Genomic DNA, 23,770 nt, shown 5'->3' on the forward strand with positions numbered 1-23,770 from the left:
ACAACCACAATACAACACATGGAAAACCCTATTACAAGACATGGACAACCTAAATACAATACATAGACAACCACAATACAACACATGGACAACCCTAATACAACACATGGACAAGCCTAATACAACACATGGACAAGCCTAATACAACACATGGACAAGCCTAATACAACACATGGACAAGCCTAATACAACACATGGACAAGCCTAATACAACACATGGACAACCCTAATACAACACATGGACAAGCCTAATACAACACATGGACAAGCCTAATACAACACATGGACAAGCCTAATACAACACATGGACAAGCCTCATACAACACATGGACAAGCCTAATACAACACATGGACAAGCCTAATACAATACATGGACAAGCCTAATACAACACATGGACAAGCCTAATATAACACATGGACAAGCCTAATACAACACATGGACAACCCTAATACAACACATGGACAAGCCTAATACAACACATGGACAAGCCTAATACAACACATGGACAAGCCTAATACAACACATGGACAAGCCTAATATAACACATGGACAACCACAATACAACACATGGACAAGCCTAATACAACACATGGACAAGCCTAATACAACACATGGGCAAGCTTAATACAACACATGGACAAGCCTAATATAACACATGGACAACCACAATACAACACATGGACAACCCTAATACAACACATGGACAAGCCTAATACAACACATGGACAACCCTAATACAACACATTGACAAGCCTAACACAACACATGGACAAGCCTAATACAACACATGGACAAGACTAATACAACACATGGACAACCACAATACAACACATGGACAAGCCTAATACAACACATGGACAACCACAATACAACACATGGACAAGCCTAATACAACACATGGACAACCACAATACAACACATGGACAAGCCTAATACAACACATGGACAACCACAATACAACACATGGACAAGCCTAATACAACACATGGACAACCACAATACAACACATGGACAAGCCTAATACAACACATGGACAACCACAATACAACACATGGACAACCACAATACAACACATGGACAAGCCTCATACAACACATGGACAACCACAATACAACACATGGACAACCACAATACAACACATGGACAACCACAATACAACACATGGACAAACCTCATACAACACATGGACAACCACAATACAACACATGGACAACCACAATACAACACATGGACAACCACAATACAACACATGGACAAGCCTAATACAACACATGGACAACCACAATACAACACATGGACAACCACAATACAACACATGGACAACCACAATACAACACATGGACAACCACAATACAACACATGGACAAGCCTAATACAACACATGGACAACCACAATACAACACATGGACAAGCCTCATACAACACATGGACAACCACAATACAACACATGGACAACCACAATACAACACACGTTTAAATACGAGCGTACATGAACGTATCAACACATACACATTCACGCATACATACACTGCATTGTTGGGAAGGGCCCGTCAGTAAGCATTTCACCGTTAGTCGACACCTGTTGTTTACCAAGCATGTGGCAAAAAAGATTGGATTTGATTTGACACACCCAAACACACACTCAGATGTAAGGCTTAGTACACACACACACACACACACACACACACACACACACACACACACACACACACACACACACACACACACACACACACACACACACAGTCCATTCATATACAATACACACCTACTCTATATACCAGCCTAGATACAGTACATGGAGTCATCAGACACACATTCCCATGCCCCAACTTGATTACCACGTAATAACAGGATCATGAATTCTGAAGCATCCACTGGGAGTGGTGAAGTGTGGGGGGCATGTGATAAGTAATACAATTTCAAAGTGTGGCTGTGTCTGCTGGGCTGAAGGTCAGACTAGCCACCTCTCTGAGGCTCATTTGGAGCCGTTCACCGTGACCAAACAGGAAGCTAAGCCTGAGCACACTTTAGTAATATTACATCAAGATGAGGAGGGAATGCTGCTGACAGCTGTGACCGCCTATTAATTATCCTTTCCTAAAACTGTGACTGTGTGTGCGTGTTATTCTCGCTCTGTGAGAAAGCGAAAGAGCATCATGCCTGTTTGCGTGTCACAATGCCCAATCATTCGCATCAAATCTGTTCTTCCCATGCAAACCATGTTGTTTAATAGACCTGCTTTATGAGTGAAGTAATTAATTTCCTTGTTTAAAAATAAATAAATATACAGTATTTTACCAGGTTAGTTGACTGAGAACACATTCTCATTTACAGCAAAAACCTGTGGAATAGCTACAGGGGAGAGGAGGGGCGAGAAATTAGACAATTGGAAGCTGGGGATGATTAGGTGGCCATGATGGTATGAGGGCCAGATTGGGAATTTATCCAGGACACTGGGGTTAACATCCCTACTCTTATGATAAGTGCCATGAGATCTTTAGTGACCACAGAGAGTCAGGACACCCATTTAACAGCACCCTTTTGACCATAGAAAATAGTGCCTCCTACTGGCCCTCCAACACTAAGGGAGAATGGAACAATAAGGGGGAATGGAACACTTAGGGAGAATGGAACACTTAGGGAGAATGGAACACTAGGGGAGAATGGAACACTTAGGGAGAATGGACCACTAAGGGAGAATGGAACGCTATGAGAAGAATGGAACACTAAGGGAGAATGAGGATCGGAACACTTAGGGAGAATGGAACACTAAGGGAGAATGGAACGCTACGGGGAGAATGGAACACTAAGGGGAGAATGAAACACTAAGGGGAGAATGGAACACTTAGGGAGAATGGAACACTAAGGGAGAATGGATACGCTACGGGGAGAATGGAACACTAAGGGGAGAATGGAACACTAAGGGAGAATGGAACACTTAGGGAGAATGGAACAGTAAGAGACAATGGAACACTAAGGGGGAATAGAACACTCAGGGAGAATGGAACACTAAGGGGAGAATGGAACACTTAGGGAGAATGGAACACTAAGGGAGAATGGAACACTAATGGAGAATACAACACTAAGGTTCAACAAGAGCAGGTTCTATATACTGTCCATCTGTCTGTCCCTTCTCTCTCTCCTTCTCTCCTTCTCTCGCTCCCTTCCTCCTCTCCCTTCTATCTCCTTCTCTCCTCCTCTCCTCTCCCCTGGTCCTTCTGATAGTGAGCGGGGCATCAGCTCAGCGTGAATAAGATGTTGGGTGCATGGTAATTGAATAGGTATTGATTGCACTGCAGCGTGGCATACAAGAGGCCAATGAAGACCCGAGGAACAGAATGAGGCACCACCGACCAACTGACTGTGCCTCTCATCCCACCTTCTGCAGGAAACACACAAACCCAGCACGGCTTACAACACACTGACCAGCTCACCGAGACAAGTAATTGTAGATGACGTTGTATTGATACGCTACATCACCAAAAGTATGTGGACACCTGCTCGTCGAACGTCTAATTCCAAAATCATGGTCATTAATATGGAGTGGTCCCCCTTTAACTGCTTTAACAGCCTCCAGTCTTCTGGGAAGGCTTTCCACTAGATGTTGGAACATTGCTGCAGGGACTTGCTTACATTCAGCCACAAGAGCATCAGTGAGGTCGGGCACTGAGGTCAGGCACTGATGTTGGGCAATTAGGCATGGCCCACAGTCGGGCTTCCAAATCATCCCAAGGGTGTTCGATGGGGTTGAGGTCAGGGCTCTGTGCAGGTCAGTCAAGTTCTTCCACACCGATCTCGACAAACCATTTCTGTATGGACCTTGCTTTATGCACGGCATTGTCATGCTGAACCAGGAAAGGGCCTTCCCTAAACGGTTGCCACAAAGTTGGAAGCACAGTATCGTCTAGAATGTCATTGTATGCTGTAGCGTTAATATTTCCCTTCACTGGAACTAAGGGGCCTAGCCCGAAACATGAAAAACAACCCCAGACCATTATTTCTCCTCCACCAAACTTTACAGTTGGCACTATGCATTCGGACAGGTAATTTTCTCCTGGCATCCGCCAAACCCAGATTCGTCCGTCGGACTGCCAGATGGTGAAGTGTGATTCATCACTCCAGAGAACGCGTTTCCACTGCTCCAGAGTCCAATGGCGCTGAGCTTCACATCACTTGGCATTGCGCATGGTGATCTTAGGCTTGTGTGCGGCAGTTCGGCCATGGAAACCCATTTCATGAAGCTCACGACTAACAGTTCTTGTGGTTACTTTTCTTCCAGAGGAAGTTTGGAACTCGGTGGTCCCAACTGAGGACAGACGATTTTTACGCGCTACGAGCTTCAGCACTCAGTGGTCCCGTTCTGTGAGCTTGTGTGGCCTACCACTTTGCAGCTGAGACATTGTTGCTCCTAGACGTTTCCACTTCACACTAACAGCACTTACAGTTGACGGGGGCAGCTCTAGCAGGGCAGACATTTTACAAACTGACTTGGTGGAAAGGTGGCATCCTATGACGGTGCCACAGTGAAAGTCACTGAGCTCTTCAGTAAGGCCATTCTACTGCCAATGTTTGTCTATGAAGATTGCATGGCTGTGTGCTTGATTTTATACACCTGTCAGCAACAGGTGTGACTGAAATAGCCGAATCCACTCATTTGAAGGGGTGTTCACATACTTTTGTATATATAGTGTATGGAACCATTGTTTTGTAAGCATCAGTAGGTACTAGGCTTGAGCAGTATACCGTATATACCAGATACCAGGGTATTTGGAAATAGCCATGGGATGTTTTTTCAATACCTTCAAACTATTTATTTGAAATGTTTTAATACATCTGAATATTTGTAGCTACTTTACAAGGAAATACCTGCAATCAACTTGTGCAATACAAAATCATGGTGGTCCCCAGTCACATGTCACACCATTATGAAGCTCATGGTGGTCCCCAGTCACCTGTCACATCTTTATGAAGCTCATGGTGGTCCCCAGTCACCTGTCACATCATTATGAAGCTCATGGTGGTCCCCAGTCACCTGTCACATCATTATGAAGCTCATGGTGGTCCCCAGTCACCTGTTACATCATTATGAAGCTCATGGTGGTCCCCAGTCACCTGTCACATTATTATGAAGCTCATGGTGGTCCCCAGTCACCTGTCACATCATTATGAAGCTCATGGTGGTCCCCAGTCACCTGTCACATTATTATGAAGCTCATGGTGGTCCCCAGTCACCTGTCACATCATTATGAAGCTCATGGTGGTCCCCAGTCACCTGTCACATTATTATGAAGCTCATGGTGGTCCCCAGTCACCTGTCACATTATTATGAAGATCATGGTGGTCCCCAGTCACCTGTCACATTATTATGAAGCTCATGGTGGTCCCCAGTCACCTGTCACATCATTATGAAGCTCATGGTGGTCCCCAGTCACCTGTCACATCATTATGAAGCTCATGGTGGTCCCCAGTCACCTGTCACATTATTATGAAGCTCATGGTGGTCCCCAGTCACCTGTCACATTATTATGAAGCTCATGGTGGTCCCCAGTCACGTGTCACATTATTATGAAGATCATGGTGGTCCCCAGTCACCTGTCACATCATTATGAAGCTCATGGTGGTCCCCAGTCACCTGTCACATCATTATGAAGATCATGGTGGTCCCCAGTCACCTGTCACATCATTATGAAGCTCATGGTGGTCCCCAGTCACGTGTCACATTATTATGAAGCTCATGGTGGTCCCCAGTCACCTGTCACATTATTATGAAGATCATGGTGGTCCCCAGTCACCTGTCACATCATTATGAAGCTCATGGTGGTCCTCAGTCACCTGTCACATCATTATGAAGCTCATGGTGGTCCCCAGTCACCTGTCACATTATTATGAAGCTCATGGTGGTCCCCAGTCACCTGTCACATCATTATGAAGCTCATGGTGGTCCCCAGTCACCTGTCACATCATTATGAAGCTCATGGTGGTCCCCAGTCACGTGTCACATGGTGTTTGTTTACAAGCACACAACAACAAGAAACCGGAGCCTTGTCACTCACTGTTGTGCAGCATGCGCCAAGTGATCTAGTTACAGTATGGAATTCACTACTATATGTTTTCCTGCTAGATATCTTACAACTATTAAGTTAACTGTTTCAAATGTGCTAAATGCTCTGCAGTTGGGCATTTGATTTGCTAAGTGGTTAGCTTCCAAAATCAAGCATTCGCTTGGTAACAGCAGAGAACCCCCTTCTGGATCAAGACCCTTGCTGGCTAATATTTGTTTTGTGCATGCAGAATACTGTGAGTAGCATTTTGTTGTTACTTGTATACCAGTGGTGGTCGGTGCTGTTTAAGATGAGGGAGGATTAAAAAAAATGTATGAGCATGGCATTATTTCTATTACAGCATATTGGATGACTGTCATTCATATTCCATTCACCCAGCTCAATGTAAAATTGATAGGTTTAGGCTACTTACTACATGATACAAACGTTTTCTCTATACCCATCACGAGGTTGCTACAACCTAGCCTATGAATGAAAGTTTACAACATAGATGCACAGGTCGAGATAAATTTGAGTAATCAAGGTGACAGACATTGACACATTCAATACCACCGTGCACAATCTTGCTTGCATCTAGCTGATCTAAGGTGTAATCATTAGTCCAACAGTTCAAACAAGAGTTTATATTGGTCAAATTCAGGTATGTTCCGTTTGCATCTGTTTAAGATATTTTTTCAACAGAATTGGCGGAATGAATACACCCTTGATCACATGCAAACACAGTTCACTTTCAAAGCAGCCAGATCATTATATAATTGCTTCTTGCATCTACTCGCTCTCCTCCGCTCACCTTTTCCCTTTGCTTGTGGACTTCAGTGCACAATGCATCAGCTGTCTGTGACCAGGCGAAAAACCGTTCCAAGCCAAACCTTCATATCATAACCGCTACACACCACTTACATCGTTGTCACCATATTAGCTAACGTCAAGTCAACAACATAGCTAATAGAACTAACGCATTAGTAAACCCTCTACAATCATGCAGTACAGTGTACAGTTAGCACGCAGTTTAGCAGTTAAACCGGCGGGCCCCTGTGGCAATAAATGAATAAAACCAAAAGATTACCTTGACTTGGAAGAGTTCCAGTGTTGGATAGCCATAGCCAGCTAGCTAACATAGCATCCCTCTCTGTTTCAGCCGGGTGAGTAGGCTAAACTAGCTAGCTAGCTGTATTTGCTAGCTAAATGAAAGGGGGGGAAATGAAATATATCTAGCTCTTTCTCTCTCTCTCTCTCTCTATTGCTTCTCCTTTTTTTTAATGATATGTATTTGTTCAAAACAGTTTAACTATTGTCTTTCTCTCTCTTTGAGTCAACTACTCACCACATTTTAAATACTGCAGTGCTTGCTAGCTGTAGCTTATGCTTTCACTGCTAGTTTCATTCTCTGATCCTTTAATTGGGTGGACAACATGTCAGTTCATGCTGCAAGAGCTCTGATAGGTTGGAGGATGTCCTCTGGAAGTTGTCATAATTACTGAGTAAGACTATGGAATCACAAGTCTCATAGGTTTTGTATTGAAGTCAATGTACTAGAGGAGGACGGAAACTAGCTGTCCTCTGGCTACACCATGGTGCTAACCTACAGAGTGCTGTTGAGGCTACTGTAGACCTTCAATGCAAAACGGTGTGTTTTAATCAATTATTTGTGACATGAATATATTCAGTATAGTTTCATCATTTTTTCACTATTTTTCCATATACTTGTTAGCATTACTAAACATTAGATTACGTAGTGTTAGTGAGGTTTGAAAACAGCCCCCCTTGTGTTCAGTGCTGGTATTACCGAATATCCCGGTATGGCACAAGGTCGGTATGAAGGTATGAGAATCTGGATACCGCCCAAGCCTACTAGGTACTGTAGGGAAGGTTAAGATTGACTCTATTGGTCTTGGGCACACAATGTCTATATATTAGTAATCAGCACGAATGAGTGACGGCAGAGGGAAAGCATCTCCTAATGGTACACATATCTTCAGACAGAGCAGCCTCCATTACCCTGTAATGGATCAGAGGCACTGTCATATTTCACTGTGATGTTGCCATTAGGCTGCCATACAGGGCTGCCATACAGTATCAGTGTGCTCTGTAAAGGAGGATGGAGATGTCTGCTAAGGAACAATAACCTATTGTCTTGTCAGCATCTCGTTGCTATGCACATGCCAAACCCTCCTGTACCCCAGGGAACTCAAGGAGTTAAAAACACCATAGAAATACTGCTGCATGAGGAGGAGCTTGGATTTCATTTGAGGCAGGGCCTCGCTATCTATTGCAGTGCCAACATATGACATCATCATATATAGGCTAATATTGTTTGTACTTTATTTTACGATACTGTTTTCACTGGTATACACATGGAGTTTATATGATAATAATAGGTATTTTCATGTAATTATTCAGAGAATGAATCGTAACTGTAATGAAAAATCGGAAATTAATCAGATGAACAATTTAAAGGTGTAGCCTCACTTCATTTACAAAATAAGATTTTTTGAAGTTGTACTCTAGCTAGGTAGTGGAGACAGAGGGTGTATGGGCGTGTGGGCTCTGATTGCCAGTATTTAGTAGAGATCTGTAAATGACAGTCTCTCCCCAAGCCAGACCATTCCTGCTGGCCCCTCTGCTGTTTCATTCATTCATTGCAGGGGGAGGATTGTAGCTACAGTCCTAATGCGATGTGGACAGACAGGCAGTGTGCAGGCAGGCCAGCCAAGCTGATGCTGAGCCCATGGCCACGCATGTGTGACAGAGACGCATAAGCTGCAGTCAGCGTCCTGAGAGGTGAACCAGGGAGAGGCAGCTAAGCGGGCCGTGCAGCCAATGCGGGGCGAGCACTGGTTGTCATGGGAACACATTGATTATTTAACAATTTGGACGAAGCCTGTGCCCTACGCTTGCCAAGGTTTAGTGGGAGTCTTTGTAGCTTTGCAGTCCCGAGCCAACTCAGTGCTGTAAGGTGCAGTGCTGTTTTGAGATAATACATGAGGAAACAAGAATCATACATTAATAGATGGACGGATGGAAGGAAGGAGGGAGGGAGGGATGAAGGGAGGGAGGGATGGACGGAGGGAGGGAGGGAGGGAGGGAGGGAGGGAGGGAGGGAGGGAGGGAGGGAGGGAGGGAGGGAGGGAGGGAGGGAGGGAGGGGAGATGGAGAGAGGGAGGGATGAATGGAATAAGGGATGGATGGATGGAACAAAGGATGATGGATGGATGAAAATAGGGAGGGAGGGAGGGAAGGAAGGAAGGATGGGTGGATGGAGGGAACGAGAGATGGAGGGAGGGAGGGAGGGAGGGAGGGAGGGAGGGAGGGGGAATGGATGGATGGATCAATAAATCGATAGATAACAATTTGGAGGACACTAATGTGAACACATGGATGTATACAGATAGACATGAGTGTTTTTGTCTGTTATGTTGGTCATTTGGGATTGGTTGGTTGTAATGGTTGTACAGTCAGTCCTGTTGGGAGAGCAGCCTGAGCAGGGTGTGTGTGTATGTGTTTGTCTTTATGTGTGTGTGTCCTCTCCAAGCCTGCCCTGAGTCCTGAGCTGCAGGTGGACAAAAGTGAACAGCGACAGATGGCTGGGAAAACAGCATTTAATGATTTGAATTAAAAGGAAATCAAGGGATTTTATGATAATCTTATCCAGATTTGGTTAATTCCCCCCATGCAGCTCAGTCACACCCTTATACCACATTTGGACCGTCGCCAACTTTTTTAACCGGCGTCCTCCCCTGTTACCCTCTGCCCTTTCACCTCATCCGCCAGCCATCCCCATTTAACCTCCACAATCCCTGATACACACACACACACACACACGCACACACACACTCACATATTTACACACACACACACGGCACTGTACCCTGGTATTGTAAATGTGTGTTTATCTTGACCTCTGTGAGCCTAGAGATCAGACTGTGTAAGCCTCTCTCTCAAGGACGTGGCCTGTCCAGGGCTCTCTTAGTCCCAGCAGAAAGAACAAGCTGTCTGCTTCTGTAGCTATGTCATAAAGCTGTGTTGCCCTGGCCCCACGGCCCCACGCTGCTCATCAGCCCTCTCCTCCTCCAACCCAACTCCCACTTCAGAGACTACACACCACTCTATGGCGGATTTAGGATTACACACACAGAGATTATTTTCCCCTTTCTTTTTGTTTGCTTGTTAAGGGTGATACAGATAATGGGATTACCCGCTTCAATCCCAGACAAGGATGCCATTTTTATTTTCAGACGGACAGTCTTGAAACCCTATGAGGTTTATATATTTTTTTATTATCATTGATTAGCCGGCTAGGAAGTAACCTCTCTGCTGCTTTTGATAAACAATTTTGTTCCTGCTGTTGTGCTTGTCTTTTGTGGTCCCTTGGCTATGGCACTGGATTCAGTTCGCTAGTTTAGTCCAGTACAGTGACAGAGCAGAAATAGTCCCCACTGTGGCCCTCAGGCTCCGTCTCTCTACTGTTCACTGGCTGTTCACTGGGACCTATTGGCTGTGGGGGATGAATAGACCTCTTAAAGGCCTGGGTGTCTCCCCACAGTCTATGGTGCTGTGGCACACTGTGCATATCTAAAACACACACACATACTTCTAAAAGCATGTAAAGGGAGCTGCTGCTACCTTAAACCTTTTGGTTTAGGTCTGATAAGAACATTTCTGCCCTGTATTTTTATGATAAATAGGAAATGCCTAAATGTGTGCAGTACATGAAAGACGTGCACACACAAGCACTGTCGCGAGTATCTGTTCATCCATATGCAGGTTACAAGCCATGATTGTGCCGAGTGAGGGACGTTTGTGCCGAGTGAGGGACGTCACAGCTCGCCAGAGCCATGAAACTATACTGCAGATCTGAGGAAGAGGTCACGTCTACAGTATGTAGCTTTTACGCTGGATTTTAAGAGGCGTTTGCGTGATAAGAGAAGTCACCGAGTGAAAATAAAATAACGAAGCTCTGGAACGATAACGAGACAAACTGGGGTTTAGCAGCTTGCATGTTGGATAATGAATGATGCCAATCAAAGGGAGTGAGGCTTAAATGCACAAACATACACCTCTAATTGTATGTCTGTGTACTTATATACCATGGCCCAGCATCAAAGGACTTATAACTGGAGCTGTGTAATAAATTGTGTGGTTCTTTTCTCTCAGGCTGTGACCTGTTATATTGGAGTGTTGCACCGCACGTGCACCTCCTGTGAGTCCTGTGTGAAAGAAGTGCCAGGTATGAATACAAGAGCCGTGTATGTACGGGAAAAACTTTTTCAAAACTTCTCTCAAGTGAACCTTCGATGCCGTCGCTAAGGTGGAGAGATGCTACGGAAATAAATGAACGAACGAGAGTCTGTGCCATGAAAGCAATCAGCCCGTAGCTGCAACGACCCCTTGACGCATTTAAAGTAGTTAGGTGTATATGTAATATGACAGGCCATAGGCTGCCACATCACGCAGCCAAAACATGGAGAATGCATGTGTGCTCATCGTGTGTGGCGATAGAGGTTGGAGGAACAAGATTAGAATCAATTGGGATCAATAGGAGTGGCTCCACATCAAAAAGCCCTAAGAATCTGGTAATGTGTGAATAGTGAATACTGGAGGGAGACAGTGAGGGGAGGCAGGGGGATGTGGAGGTAGTGAGGGACCAGTAGCTCCTTTCTGCTGGACTTCAGGCAGCCTTGGTCCCCTAGCTGCCACAGAAGCAGCATCCCCTTACCCCCACAGCTCAATCAGATCAATAGAGAGAACAGCCAGTGGTCCAACATTCCAGACTTATAAGGAGAGGCCATTACGCTCTGTGTCCATTCCAGTCTACTGGTGCTATGTCCTGCTCCTCCTCTGTCTTCTTCTCTACTGAGAGCTGCTAGTCTTTCTGTAACATTTAACTGAGAACAGCATTCACATCAGATCCTTGCGAGGGGACGTTTTCTAAGAAGAAATTATGTTGATAACTGCTGCTGTGAGAGGCATGTCTTTGCAGTGCCCTCTCCTGCACTCTGTTTTTACTTGTGCCCCCTCCACAGGACCAGAACATCTCCTCTGATACAACATGCATGAGATGTTGAGAAATGAACGCCAGCCACTAGGGGGCGTAATGGAGCCTGAACAGTCGGATTGAGATCTATTTCTGATCAAATCCAGGAATGGATCAGTTTTTGTGTCTTACTGACCTTATAGACCAGCCATATTCAACAGGAGGACTGTGGTCCGGATCCAGACCCAGAGTGAGGTCAATACGTACCACGGGTCACGATTTCTTTATGAACTCAGTCAGATCTCAACCCCTGGTATTATATGAACACACATAAGACATGGCAACATTTTTAGAATTGCAGGAAATTAGCTTTAAAGGGTAACTCTTAACTCCGATTTCAGCCTTGCCCAACCTCTTCAACAACAAAAAAATGCTTTCAAGTGAGAGGTTGTGGGTGGGGGGAATTGCTCATAAATATTCATTTTGGGTGTGGTTAAACGTAGTAGATCCCAACACCTTCTCACTAAAGCATACTTACCAGAAGTCCACTGTCAGGCTATGATAATAAAATGATGTGCATCGCGAACATATACGTCTCACATTGATAAGGCGCCGAGTTCCTGCCATCTATTGCCACTTGCAGTGTAAGTTGGAATCCCAGTGTGCAAAAAAAACATTGAAGTGTGGATTTACATTTATTGCGGTATTGTGTTGGGAAGAAAAGTGCATCATCATCTTGAAAATGAATATTAGGGGCTCAATTCAATCCAACCTGCACTGCAGTATTTACGCAGTAGCTCTTTTTTTGACATATTGGTCGTGGGTACTGTATAAAAACCTACAACAGGTATGCTTTCACTTTTCAGAATTAGAAGTGTGTGGGCACAGGATGAATATTGTAAATGAAGGATTTGAGAAACAAAAAAAGATAACTAACCCATGTGGGATTAGAATTCGCAACCATTGAACTATGAGCCAACTTTTCTTAACGGACTGCACCACAATTCACTCATAGCCATTAGGGAATAATACGAGTTGACATGACTACCGTTGTCGTTTATTTCTTGTTACGAAGGGAGTGTACATCTAGAAGGGAGTGTATTTCATACCGAACCCCTCGAGATGACGTAAACATCATGATGTCAATGGTAGAGTTAAACTACCAAAAGAGCTAGATTTACTACTAAAAGACCAAAATATATCACTTTTGCAACGAACTGTCAAAATGAAGACCAGAATTGACGTGTTTCACAATAACTAATAACTTAAACATCTGGTTTTCCCTGGAAAAAATCGCAGTGCTAGAGGCGTTACTACAGACCCGGGTTCATTCCCATAGGACGGTGCACAATTGGCCCAGCGTCGTCCGCGTTATGGGTGGCAATCAAAACATAGACGTAGTGTTGGATCCCAGACTTCAAGTTGTCATTTCCAGCGATTTACAACAGGTAGTGAAAGTAGCGGACAGGAAGAGATGATTGTGATATCCTAGGTGATGGCCCAATGGTCCCAACACACACACAGTTTGTTCAAATGGAGTCTAACACAGAAACAGGCAATAATAACACCACTGGTCTCTTTTCCCCACTCCTCATGCTCAGTCCTCACACCTACTGTAGCCATCATCCACCCATCCCCAGCGAGACACACACGAGACTGTTCCCATGGCATTCACTTACTGGCTCCTAGCTGCCACACACACACACTGAGGTAATGTTGTATCTCTTCATCTATCTTTGCAGGCGAACCCTCCCCCTGTCATCGTCAACGCAGACTCACTGGATGCAGGCCCTTATGTAACTATACATTCTGTTGTCTCTCTGTGTGGATGGAGTATCTATTCTGTTGCCTCTCTGTGTGGATGGAGTATCTATTATGCTGCCTCTGTGTGGATGGAGTATCTATTCTGTTGTCTCTCTGTGTGGATAGAGTGTCTATTCTGTTGCCTCTGTGTGGATGGAGTATCTATTCTCTTGCCTCTCTGTGTGGATGGAGTATATATTATGTTGTCTCTCTGTGTGGATGGAGTATCTATTCTGTTGTCTCTCTGTCTGGATCGAGTATCTATTCTGTTGTCTCTCTGTCTGGATCGAGTATCTATTCTGTTGCCTCTCTGTGTGGATGGAGTATCTATTCTATTGTCTCTCTGTGTGGATGGAGTATATATTCTATTGCCTCTCTGTGTGGAGGGAGTATATATTCTGTTGTCTCTCTGTGTGGATAGAGTGTCTATTTTGTTGTCTCTCTGTGTGGATGGAGTATCTATTCTGTTGTCTCTCTGTGTGGATGGAGTATATATTATGTTGTCTCTCTGTGTGGATGGAGTATCTATTCTGTTGTCTCGCTGTGTGGATGGAGTATCTATTCTGGTGTCTCGCTGTGTGGATGGAGTATCTATTCTGTTGCCTCTCTGTGTGGATGGAGTATCTATTCTGTTGTCTCTCTGTGTGGATGGAGTATATATTCTGTTGTCTCTCTGTGTGGATGGAGTATATATTCTGTTGTCTCTCTGTGTGGATAGAGTGTCTATTCTGTTGCCTCTGTGTGGATGGAGTATCTATTCTCTTGCCTCTCTGTGTGGATGGAGTATATATTATGTTGTCTCTCTGTGTGGATGAAGTATCTATTCTGTTGTCTCTCTGTGTGGATGGAGTATCTATTCTGTTGTCTCTGTGTGGATGGAGTATCTATTCTGTTGTCTCGCTGTGTGGATGGAGTATCTATTCTGTTGTCTCTCTGTGGATGGAGTATCTATTCTGCTGTCTCTCTGTGTGGATGGAGTATCTATTCTGTTGTCTCTCAGTGTGGGTGGAGTATCTATTCTGTTGTCTCTCTGTGTGGATGGAGTATCTATTCTGTTGCCTCTGTGTGGATGGAGTATATATTCTGTTGCCTCTCTGTGTGGATGGAGTATCTATTCTGTTGTCTCTCTGTGTGGATGGAGTATATATTCTGTTGTCTCTCTGTGTGGATGGAGTATATATTCTGTTGTCTCTCTGTGTGGATGGAGTATCTCTTCTGTTGCCGGTCTGTGTGGATGGAGTACCTATTCTGTTGCCGGTCTGTGTGGATGGATTATCTATTCTGTTGTCTCTGTGTGTGGATGGAGTATCTATTCTGTTGCCTCTCTGTGTGGATGGAGTATCTATTCTGTTGCCTCTCTGTGTGGATGGAGTATCTATTCTGTTGCCTCTGTGTGGATGGAGTATCTATTCTGTTGCCTCTCTGTGTGGATGGAGTATCTATTCTGTTGCCGGTCTGTGTGGATGGAGTATCTATTCGGCTGTCTCTCTGTGTGGATGGAGTATATAGTCGGTATGGTCTGCGTGGATGGAGTATCTATTCTGTTGTCTCTCTGTGTGGATGGAGTATCTATTCTATTGTCTCTGTGTGGATGGAGTATCTATTCTGTTGTCTCTCTGTGTGGATGGAGTATCTATTCTGTTGCCGGTCTGTGTCGGTGGAGTATCTATTCTGTTGTCTATGTGTGTGGATGGAGTATATATTATGTTGCCTCTGTGTGGATGGAGTATATATTCTGTTGCCTCTCTGTGTGGATGGAGTATCTATTCTGTTGTCTCTCTGTGTGGATGGAGTATATATTCTGTTGCCTCTCTGTGTGGATGGAGTATCTATTCTGTTGTCTCTCTGTGTGGATGGGGTATCTATTCTGTTGTCTCTCTGTGTGGATGGAGTATCTATTCTGTTGCCTCTCTGTGTGGATGGAGTATCTATTCTGTTGCCTCTCTGTGTGGATGGAGTATCTATTCTGTTGCCTCTGTGTGGATGGAGTATCTATTCTGTTGCCTCTCTGTGTGGATGGAGTATCTATTCTGTTGCCGGTCTGTGTGGATGGAGTATCTATTCTTTTGTCTCTCTGTGTGGATGGAGTATCTATTCTGTTGCCGGTCTGTGTCGGTGGAGTATCTATTCTGTTGTCTATGTGTGTGGATGGAGTATATATTATGTTGCCTCTGTGTGGATGGAGTATATATTCTGTTGCCTCTCTGTGTGGATGGAGTATCTATTCTGTTGTCTCTCTGTGTGGATGGAGTATCTATTCTGTTGCCTCTCTGTGTGGATGGAGTATCTATTCTGTTGTCTCTCTGTGCGGATGGAGTATATATTCTGTTGCCTCTCTGTGTGGATGGAGTATCTATTCTGTTGTCTCTCTGTGTGGATGGAGTATCTATTCTGTTGTCTCTCCGTGTGGATGGAGTATGTATTCTGTTGCCGGTCTGTGTGGATGTAGTATCTATTCTGTTGCCGGTCTGTGTGTTTGTGGAGTATCTATTCTGTTGTCTATGTGTGTGGATGGAGTATATAATCTGTTGCCTCTCTGTGTGGATGGAGTATATATTCTGTTGTCTCTCTGTGTGGATGGAGTATCTATTCTTTTTTTCTCTCTTTGTAAATGGATGTGTCTCACAGTTGCAGCATCCTGCTGTGTTCACCATGTGGATCTATTTCATGATTTCTATTGACACTGCCCCTACAGCATGAATATGATGCAGTTATGCATTTAGTATGATAATGCAACATATTTAGATATCATATTTGTGTGTTCATTGTAAAAATATGGATATATTAGCCCAAACCAGCAATGCTATGTTTTATGTACAGGTACAGGGCCTTCAGAAAGTATTCACACCCCTTTACCTGTTCCACATTGTGTTGTGTTACAGCCTGAATTTAAAATGGATTCATTTTAGATGTTTTGTCTCTGGCCTACACACAATACCCCATAATGTCAAAGTGGAATTATGTTTGTATAAATGTTTACAAATTCGTTAAAAATTAAAAGTTGAAATGTCTTGAGTTAATCATTTTTCAACCCCTTTGTTATGGCAAGCCTAAATAAGTTCAGGATTTCACCATGAGGCCAGTGGTGACTTTGAAACAGTTACAGAGTTTAATGGCTGTGATAGGAGAAAACTGAGGAACGATAACATTGTAGTTACTCCACATACTAACCTAATTGACAGAGTGAAAAGAAGGAAGCCTGTACAGAATAAAAATATTCCAAAACATGCATCCTGTTTGCAACAAGGCACTGAAGTAATGCTGCATAAAATGTGGCAAAGCAATTCACTTTTTGTCCTGAATACAAAGTGTTATGTTTGGGGCAAATCCAATACAACACAATACTACTACCACTCTTCATATTTTCAAGTATATGGTATCAAACACATAGAAACCATGTTTGATGAGTTTGATAGCGTTCTATTTGTTCCGTTCCAGCCATTACTATGAGCCCGTCCTCCTCAATGAAGGTGCCACCAACCTCCTGTGACAGCTTGATGAATGTTTCAGTATCGGTTATTGTGTGTAGATGGGTGAGAGAAAAACAATGCATTTAATACATTTTGAATCCAGCCTGTAACACAACAAAATGTGGATTAAGTCAAGGGGTATGAATACTTTCTGAAGGCATTGTAACAGCCATAATGAAGGAAACACCAACATAGCGTGTCTTAGTAGGGCGTTGGGCCAACACAAGCTGCCAGAAAAGCTTCAATCCACCTTGGCATAGATTCTACAAGTGTCTGGAACTCTATTGGAGGGATGAGACACCATTCTTCCATGAGAAATTCCATAATTTGGTGTTTTGTTGAAGGTGTTGGAAAATGCAGTCTCAGACTCCGCTCCAGAATCTCCCATAACTGTTCAAATGGGTTGAGATCTGGTGACTGAGACACACATCCTTTAAACCCCCTATGCTCCTTTGAGACCCCTCTTTCAAAGTCACTGAGATCTCTTCTTCTAGCCATGGTAGGCAAAATAATGGCCTGCCCAGAATTTTTATACATGAGCCTAAGTAAGATGGGATGTTAATTGCTTAATTAACTCAGGAATCACACCTGTGTGGAAGCACCTGCTTTCAATATACTTTGTATCCCTCATTTACGCCAGTGTTTCCTTTATTTTGGCAGTTACCTGTATGTCTGTGTTCAAGTCTATGCTAATTAAAAATGATTATACTGAGTTGAAAGATCACAGTCAATGTTCTTTTATCCTTTTCTGTTTTATATTATTTGTACGATGTTTTCATGTGGGATGATGATGATGATGATGATGATGATGATGATGATGGTGATGTAAATTACATGTATGTGTTCTGTGTTGACAGGTAAATGGCAGTGATGGGATGTATAAATATGACGAGATCATCTTGGAAAGGGTGAGGTTCACTAAAACCTTTACAACCACTTATTATGTTCACGTCTTGTGATCAGATGTGTTCTTTTCAAAGCCTTTTGTTAAACACATCAGCTTTTCCCGCTAGATGGCAGTAAGCAGCTCTCTTTGGCTTTAAGGTTTCTCAGTACAGTAAATGTTGCATATACACTGAACAAAAATATAAACGCAACATGTAAAGTGTTGGTCCCATGTTTCATGAGCTGAAATAAAAGATCCCAGAAATGTTCCATGTGCACAAAAATCTTATTTCTCTCAAATGTTGTACACAAATTAGTTGACTTTCCTATTAGTGAGCATTTCTCCTTTGCCAAGATAATCCATCCACCTGACAGGTGTGGCATATCAAGAAGCTGATCAAACAGCATGAGTATTACACAGGTGCACCTTGTGCTGGGGACAAATAAAAGGCACTTTAAAATGTGCAGTTTTGTCACACAACACAATGCCACATATGTCTCAAGTTTTGAGGAAGAGTGCAATTGGCACGCTGACTGCAGGAATGTCCACCAGAGCTGTTGCCAGAGAATTGAATGTTCATTTCTCTACCATCATCTGCCTCCAATGTCATTTTAGAGAATTTGGCAGTACGTCCCACCAGCCTCACAACCGCAGACCATGTGTAACAACGGGGGGTGCTGAGGAGTATTTCTGTCTGTAATAAAGCCCTTTTGTGGGGAAAAACGAATTCTGTTGCTGAACCTGGCTCCTCAGTGGGTGGGCCTGGCTGCCTAGTGGGTAGGCTTATGCCTTCCAAGGCCCACCCATGGCTGAACCCCTGCCCAGTCATGTGAAATCCATTGATTAGGGCCTAATGAATTAATTTCAATTGACTGATTTCCTTAAACTGTAACTCAATAAAATCTTTGAAATTGTTACATGTTGCATTTATATTTTTGTTCAGTATAATATATTATAGAAAACCAAGGCAAATTATTTCTCTATCACATATGACATTTTGACTATATTACATATAGTAATTCTATACGTAGGAGTGATAAAGATTATGACGTCAGTATACATGAGTCTTTGGAACAGCGGCGTCATCGTCAGACCCCTATATGCCTCACACTGCATCTTTAAACAGCACACATATTAAATATTTCTTACGTCCTCTCCCCATACACACACACTCTCAGAAACACTGACAGTTGCACTTGTCAGTGGCAGAGTTCAGTCTATAGTGGAGGGCAGACATCCTGTATATTCCTACTCTCGTTATTCCACCCACAGATAGATGCAGGGCTGTTTTCTCCATCTCCCCCTCTGAGTGGCATTTCTGCATGCAGAGGCTTAAATAAACTAGATAAAATCACACTTTAAAAGGACTGTGGATGGGTAATAGTTGATGGTCGGGCCCAGTGCACTCCTTTTGGATTGGGAGAAGCGCACTGGGAGGCCTCTGTCCTAATTGGTTGCGACCGTTGCTCATTAATTATAGAAAAGAATAAAGCGAAGTATTTTCTCAGCTGTCTTGTTTGGAGCCTGTCTCTGCAGCTGTCAGATAGAACAGCATGCCTGGGCCCACTGGATCCAAATGGGTGCTTTGTCCTGCTGAGGGAGAGGTGGGGGGGAGGGGGGTGCATAGATATATGGAGAGAAGAAAGGAAAGTTGTGTGCCAAGTCTTTAGAGAAATGAAACTTCCCTGACTCTCATCTTCTCAACCACTTATGAATCCGTCCATAAAAAAAAAAGATTTGGACTGCTTTGTCTTACATTTAGAATTAAGTGACCTGATCTCAGTATGTATACTGAACAAAAATATAAACGCAACATGCAAGATTTTACTGAGTTACAGTTTAAGGAAATCAGTCAATTTAAATAAATTCATTAGGCCCTAATCAATGGATTTCACATGACTGGGCAGGGGTGCAGCCATGGGTGGGACTTGGAAGGCATAAGCCCACCCACTAGGCAGCCAGGCCCATCCACTGAGGAGCCAGGCCCAACCAATCAGAATTAGTTTCTGCCAACAAAAGGGCTTTATTACAGAAGAAATACTCCTCAGCTCATGAAACATGGGACCAACACTTTAGATTTTGTGTTTATATTTGTGTTCACTATAGTATAAAGCTCACTGAATGGGAGGAAAATGCACACACACACATGTATGAGAAAGTGCCGTGGTCATCAGTAATGTTGAATTCCCCTGAGAGGTCTGCATAGATCTCATGTTCCCCTGAGAGGTCTGCATAGATCTCATGTTCCCCTGAGAGGTCTGCATAGATCTCATGTTCCCCTGAGAGGTCTGCATAGATCTCATGTTCCCCTGAGAGGTCTGCATAGATCTCATGTTCCCCTGAGAGGTCTGCATAGATCTCATGTTCCCCTGAGCGGTCTGCATAGAGCTCCTGTTCCCCTGAGAGGTCTGCATAGATCTCATGTTCCCCTGAGAGGCCTGCATAGAGCTCATGTTCCCCTGAGAGGTCTGCATAGAGCTCATGTTCCCCTGAGAGGTCTGCATAGATCTCATGTTCCCCTGAGAGGTCTGCATAGAGCTCATGTTCCCCTGAGCGGTCTGCATAGAGCTCATGTTCCCCTGAGCGGTCTGCATAGATCTCATGTTCCCCTGAGCGGTCTGCATAGATCTCATGTTCCCCTGAGCGGTCTGCATAGATCTCATGTTCCCCTGAGCGGTCTGCAGAGAGCTCATGTTCCCCTGAGCGGTCTGCATAGAGCTCATGTTCCCCTGAGCGGTCTGCATAGAGCTCATGTTCCCCTAAGACTCCTATACCATTAAGAAGCCCGTTATCCCACTGACCTTGAGTCCACACTCCTAGAGTGGGACGCAACCCATCACTTATGCAGTAGAGCTGTGTCTGTGTGTGAACGTGTGCACGGCTGAACGCTCACGTGCGTGTATGTGTGTGTGTCTATTGTGCCTTTCTACTGTATGTGTAATCGAATCAAATCAAGCTTTATTTGCACAGCACATTTCAGACATGGAATGGAACGCAACGCAATGTTCTTCATAGGAAAAAAACGAATAAAAAACAATGAAAGTAAAAGCTGAAATATTTACTACACAACAAACAAAAGATAAAAAAGAAGATCCCTGCCTCATAACCCTTCTGCAGGGTAACTCTGGCCTGGGCTTCAGCATCGCTGGGGGGATGGACAATCCACATATCCCAGATGACCCAGGGATCTTCATCACCAAGATCATCCCTGGAGGAGCTGCAGCTATGGACGGCAGGCTGGGGTAAGTTAGTCCCCCTCTCTCTTTCCTTCTCTCTCTCTCTGTCACTCTACCATGTCCCGCCAGGCAGCCAGAGCTCTGTGTGTGTGTGTTTGTATGTGTATGTGTGTCTCTACAGCTCTCTGCCACCGGGCTCTGTTTGTGTTTCCACTAAGTTATGATTCACTGGGAAACCAAAGCCTAAAAAAATGTATATGATATTGAGTGCTTTTGGTGTGGGGCTGGCCTGTGTGTGTGTGTGTGTGTGTGTGTGTGTGTGTGTGTGTGTGTGTGTGTGTGTGTGTGTGTGTGTGTGTGTGTGTGTGTGTGTGTGTGTGTGTGTGTGTGTGTGTGTGTGTGTATGTGTGTGTGTGCATTTTTGACTAGCAGTCTGACTAACAGTTGATTCAGTCTGTATTGTAGAGCCTGTGGATTGACTGGGGTGCATGTATTTGATTCAGTCTGTATTGTAGAGCCTATGGATTGACTGGGGGTGCATGTATTTGATTCAGTCTGTATTGTAGAGCCTGTGGATTGACTGGGGTGCATGTATTTGATTCAGTCCATATTGTAGAGCCTGTGGATTGACTGGGGTGCATGTATTTGATTCAGTCCGTATTGTAGAGCCTGTGGATTGATTGGGGTGCATGTATTTGATTCAGTCCGTATTGTAGAGCCTGTGGATTGACTGGGGTGCATGTATTTGATTCAGTCCGTATTGTAGAGCCTGTGGATTGACTGGGGGTGCATGTATTTGATTTAGTCCGTATTGTAGAGCCTGTGGATTGACTGCGGGTGCATGTATTTGATTCAGTCCGTATTGTAGAGCCTGTGGATTGACTGGGGGTGCATGTATTTGATTCAGTCTGTATTGTAGAGCCTGTGGATTGACTGGGGTGCATGTATTTGATTCAGTCCATATTGTAGAGCCTGTGGATTGACTGGGGTGCATGTATTTGATTCAGTCCGTATTGTAGAGCCTGTGGATTGACTGGGGTGCATGTATTTGATTCAGTCTGTATTGTAGAGCCTGTGGATTGACTGGGGTGCATGTATTTGATTCAGTCTGTATTGTAGAGCCTGTGGATTGACTGGGGTGCATGTATTTGATTCAGTCCATATTGTAGAGCCTGTGGATTGACTGGGGTGTGTGTATTTGATTCAGTCCGTATTGTAGAGCCTGTGGATTGACTGGGGTGCATGTATTTGATTCAGTCTGTATTGTAGAGCCTGTGGATTGACTGCGGGTGCATGTATTTGATTCAGTCTATATTGTAGAGCCTGTGGATTGACTGGGGTGCATGTATTTGATTCAGTCCGTATTGTAGAGCCTGTGGATTGACTGGGGTGTGTGTATTTGATTCAGTCCGTATTGTAGAGCCTGTGGATTGACTGGGGTGCATGTATTTGATTCAGTCTGTATTGTAGAGCCTGTGGATTGACTGGGGGTGCATGTATTTGATTCAGTCTATATTGTAGAGCCTGTGGATTGACTGGGGTGCATGTATTTGATTCAGTCCGTATTGTAGAGCCTGTGGATTGACTGGGGTGCATGTATTTGATTCAGTCCGTATTGTAGAGCCTGTGGATTGACTGGGGTGCATGTATTTGATTCAGTCTGTATTGTAGAGCCTGTGGATTGACTGGGGGTGCATGTATTTGATTCAGTCTATATTGTAGAGCCTGTGGATTGACTGGGGTGCATGTATTTGATTCAGTCCGTATTGTAGAGCCTGTGGATTGACTGGGGTGCATGTATTTGATTCAGTCCGTATTGTAGAGCCTGTGGATTGACTGGGGTGCATGTATTTGATTCAGTCTGTATTGTAGAGCCTGTGGATTGACTGGGGGTGCATGTATTTGATTCAGTCTATATTGTAGAGCCTGTGGATTGACTGGGGTGCATGTATTTGATTCAGTCCGTATTGTAGAGCCTGTGGATTGACTAGGGTTGCATGTATAGCATGCATGTGTTTTTACAGTACTAACAGCATTGTCAAATATGAACTTTGTTTCCCCTCATCTCCCCAGGGTGAATGACTGTGTGCTGCGTGTGAACGAGGTGGATGTGTCTGAGGTGGTCCACAGCCGGGCGGTGGAGGCCCTGAAAGAGGCTGGCCCTGTGGTCAGGCTGCTGGTCAGGAGAAGACAGGCCCCTCCTGAGACCATCCTGGAGATCAACCTGCTCAAGGGACCCAAAGGTAAGCAATATACACTATGTACATGAATGAATCCTCATTGGGAGGGACAGGATTTTCTAGGCCCCTATAACTTAACTAAACCCCTGTTTCCTTGGGAAATTCCAGTTCAACTCTGAAATTGGAACATAAATTGAGATTATTTCCGAGAACCT

At 44.1% G+C, this 23,770-nt stretch overlaps 1 protein-coding gene across 1 annotated transcript in view; it reads left to right on the plus strand.

Annotated features, from left to right (window-relative positions):
• The window catches only part of LOC120062327 (disks large homolog 3-like), a 129,498-nt gene that overhangs the window by 62,330 nt on the left and 43,398 nt on the right, over positions 1-23,770 (plus strand). Inside the window, exons 5-8 of the mRNA XM_039012210.1 lie at positions 13,783-13,836; positions 18,171-18,221; positions 21,317-21,441; positions 23,449-23,618. Of these exons, the coding sequence (XP_038868138.1) occupies positions 13,783-13,836; positions 18,171-18,221; positions 21,317-21,441; positions 23,449-23,618 (400 nt within the window). The remainder of the gene's footprint in view (positions 1-13,782; positions 13,837-18,170; positions 18,222-21,316; positions 21,442-23,448; positions 23,619-23,770) is intronic.

The sequence above is a fragment of the Salvelinus namaycush genome, chromosome 17, assembly GCF_016432855.1.
Source record: "Salvelinus namaycush isolate Seneca chromosome 17, SaNama_1.0, whole genome shotgun sequence".
NCBI classification, from domain to species: Eukaryota; Metazoa; Chordata; class Actinopteri; order Salmoniformes; family Salmonidae; genus Salvelinus; species Salvelinus namaycush.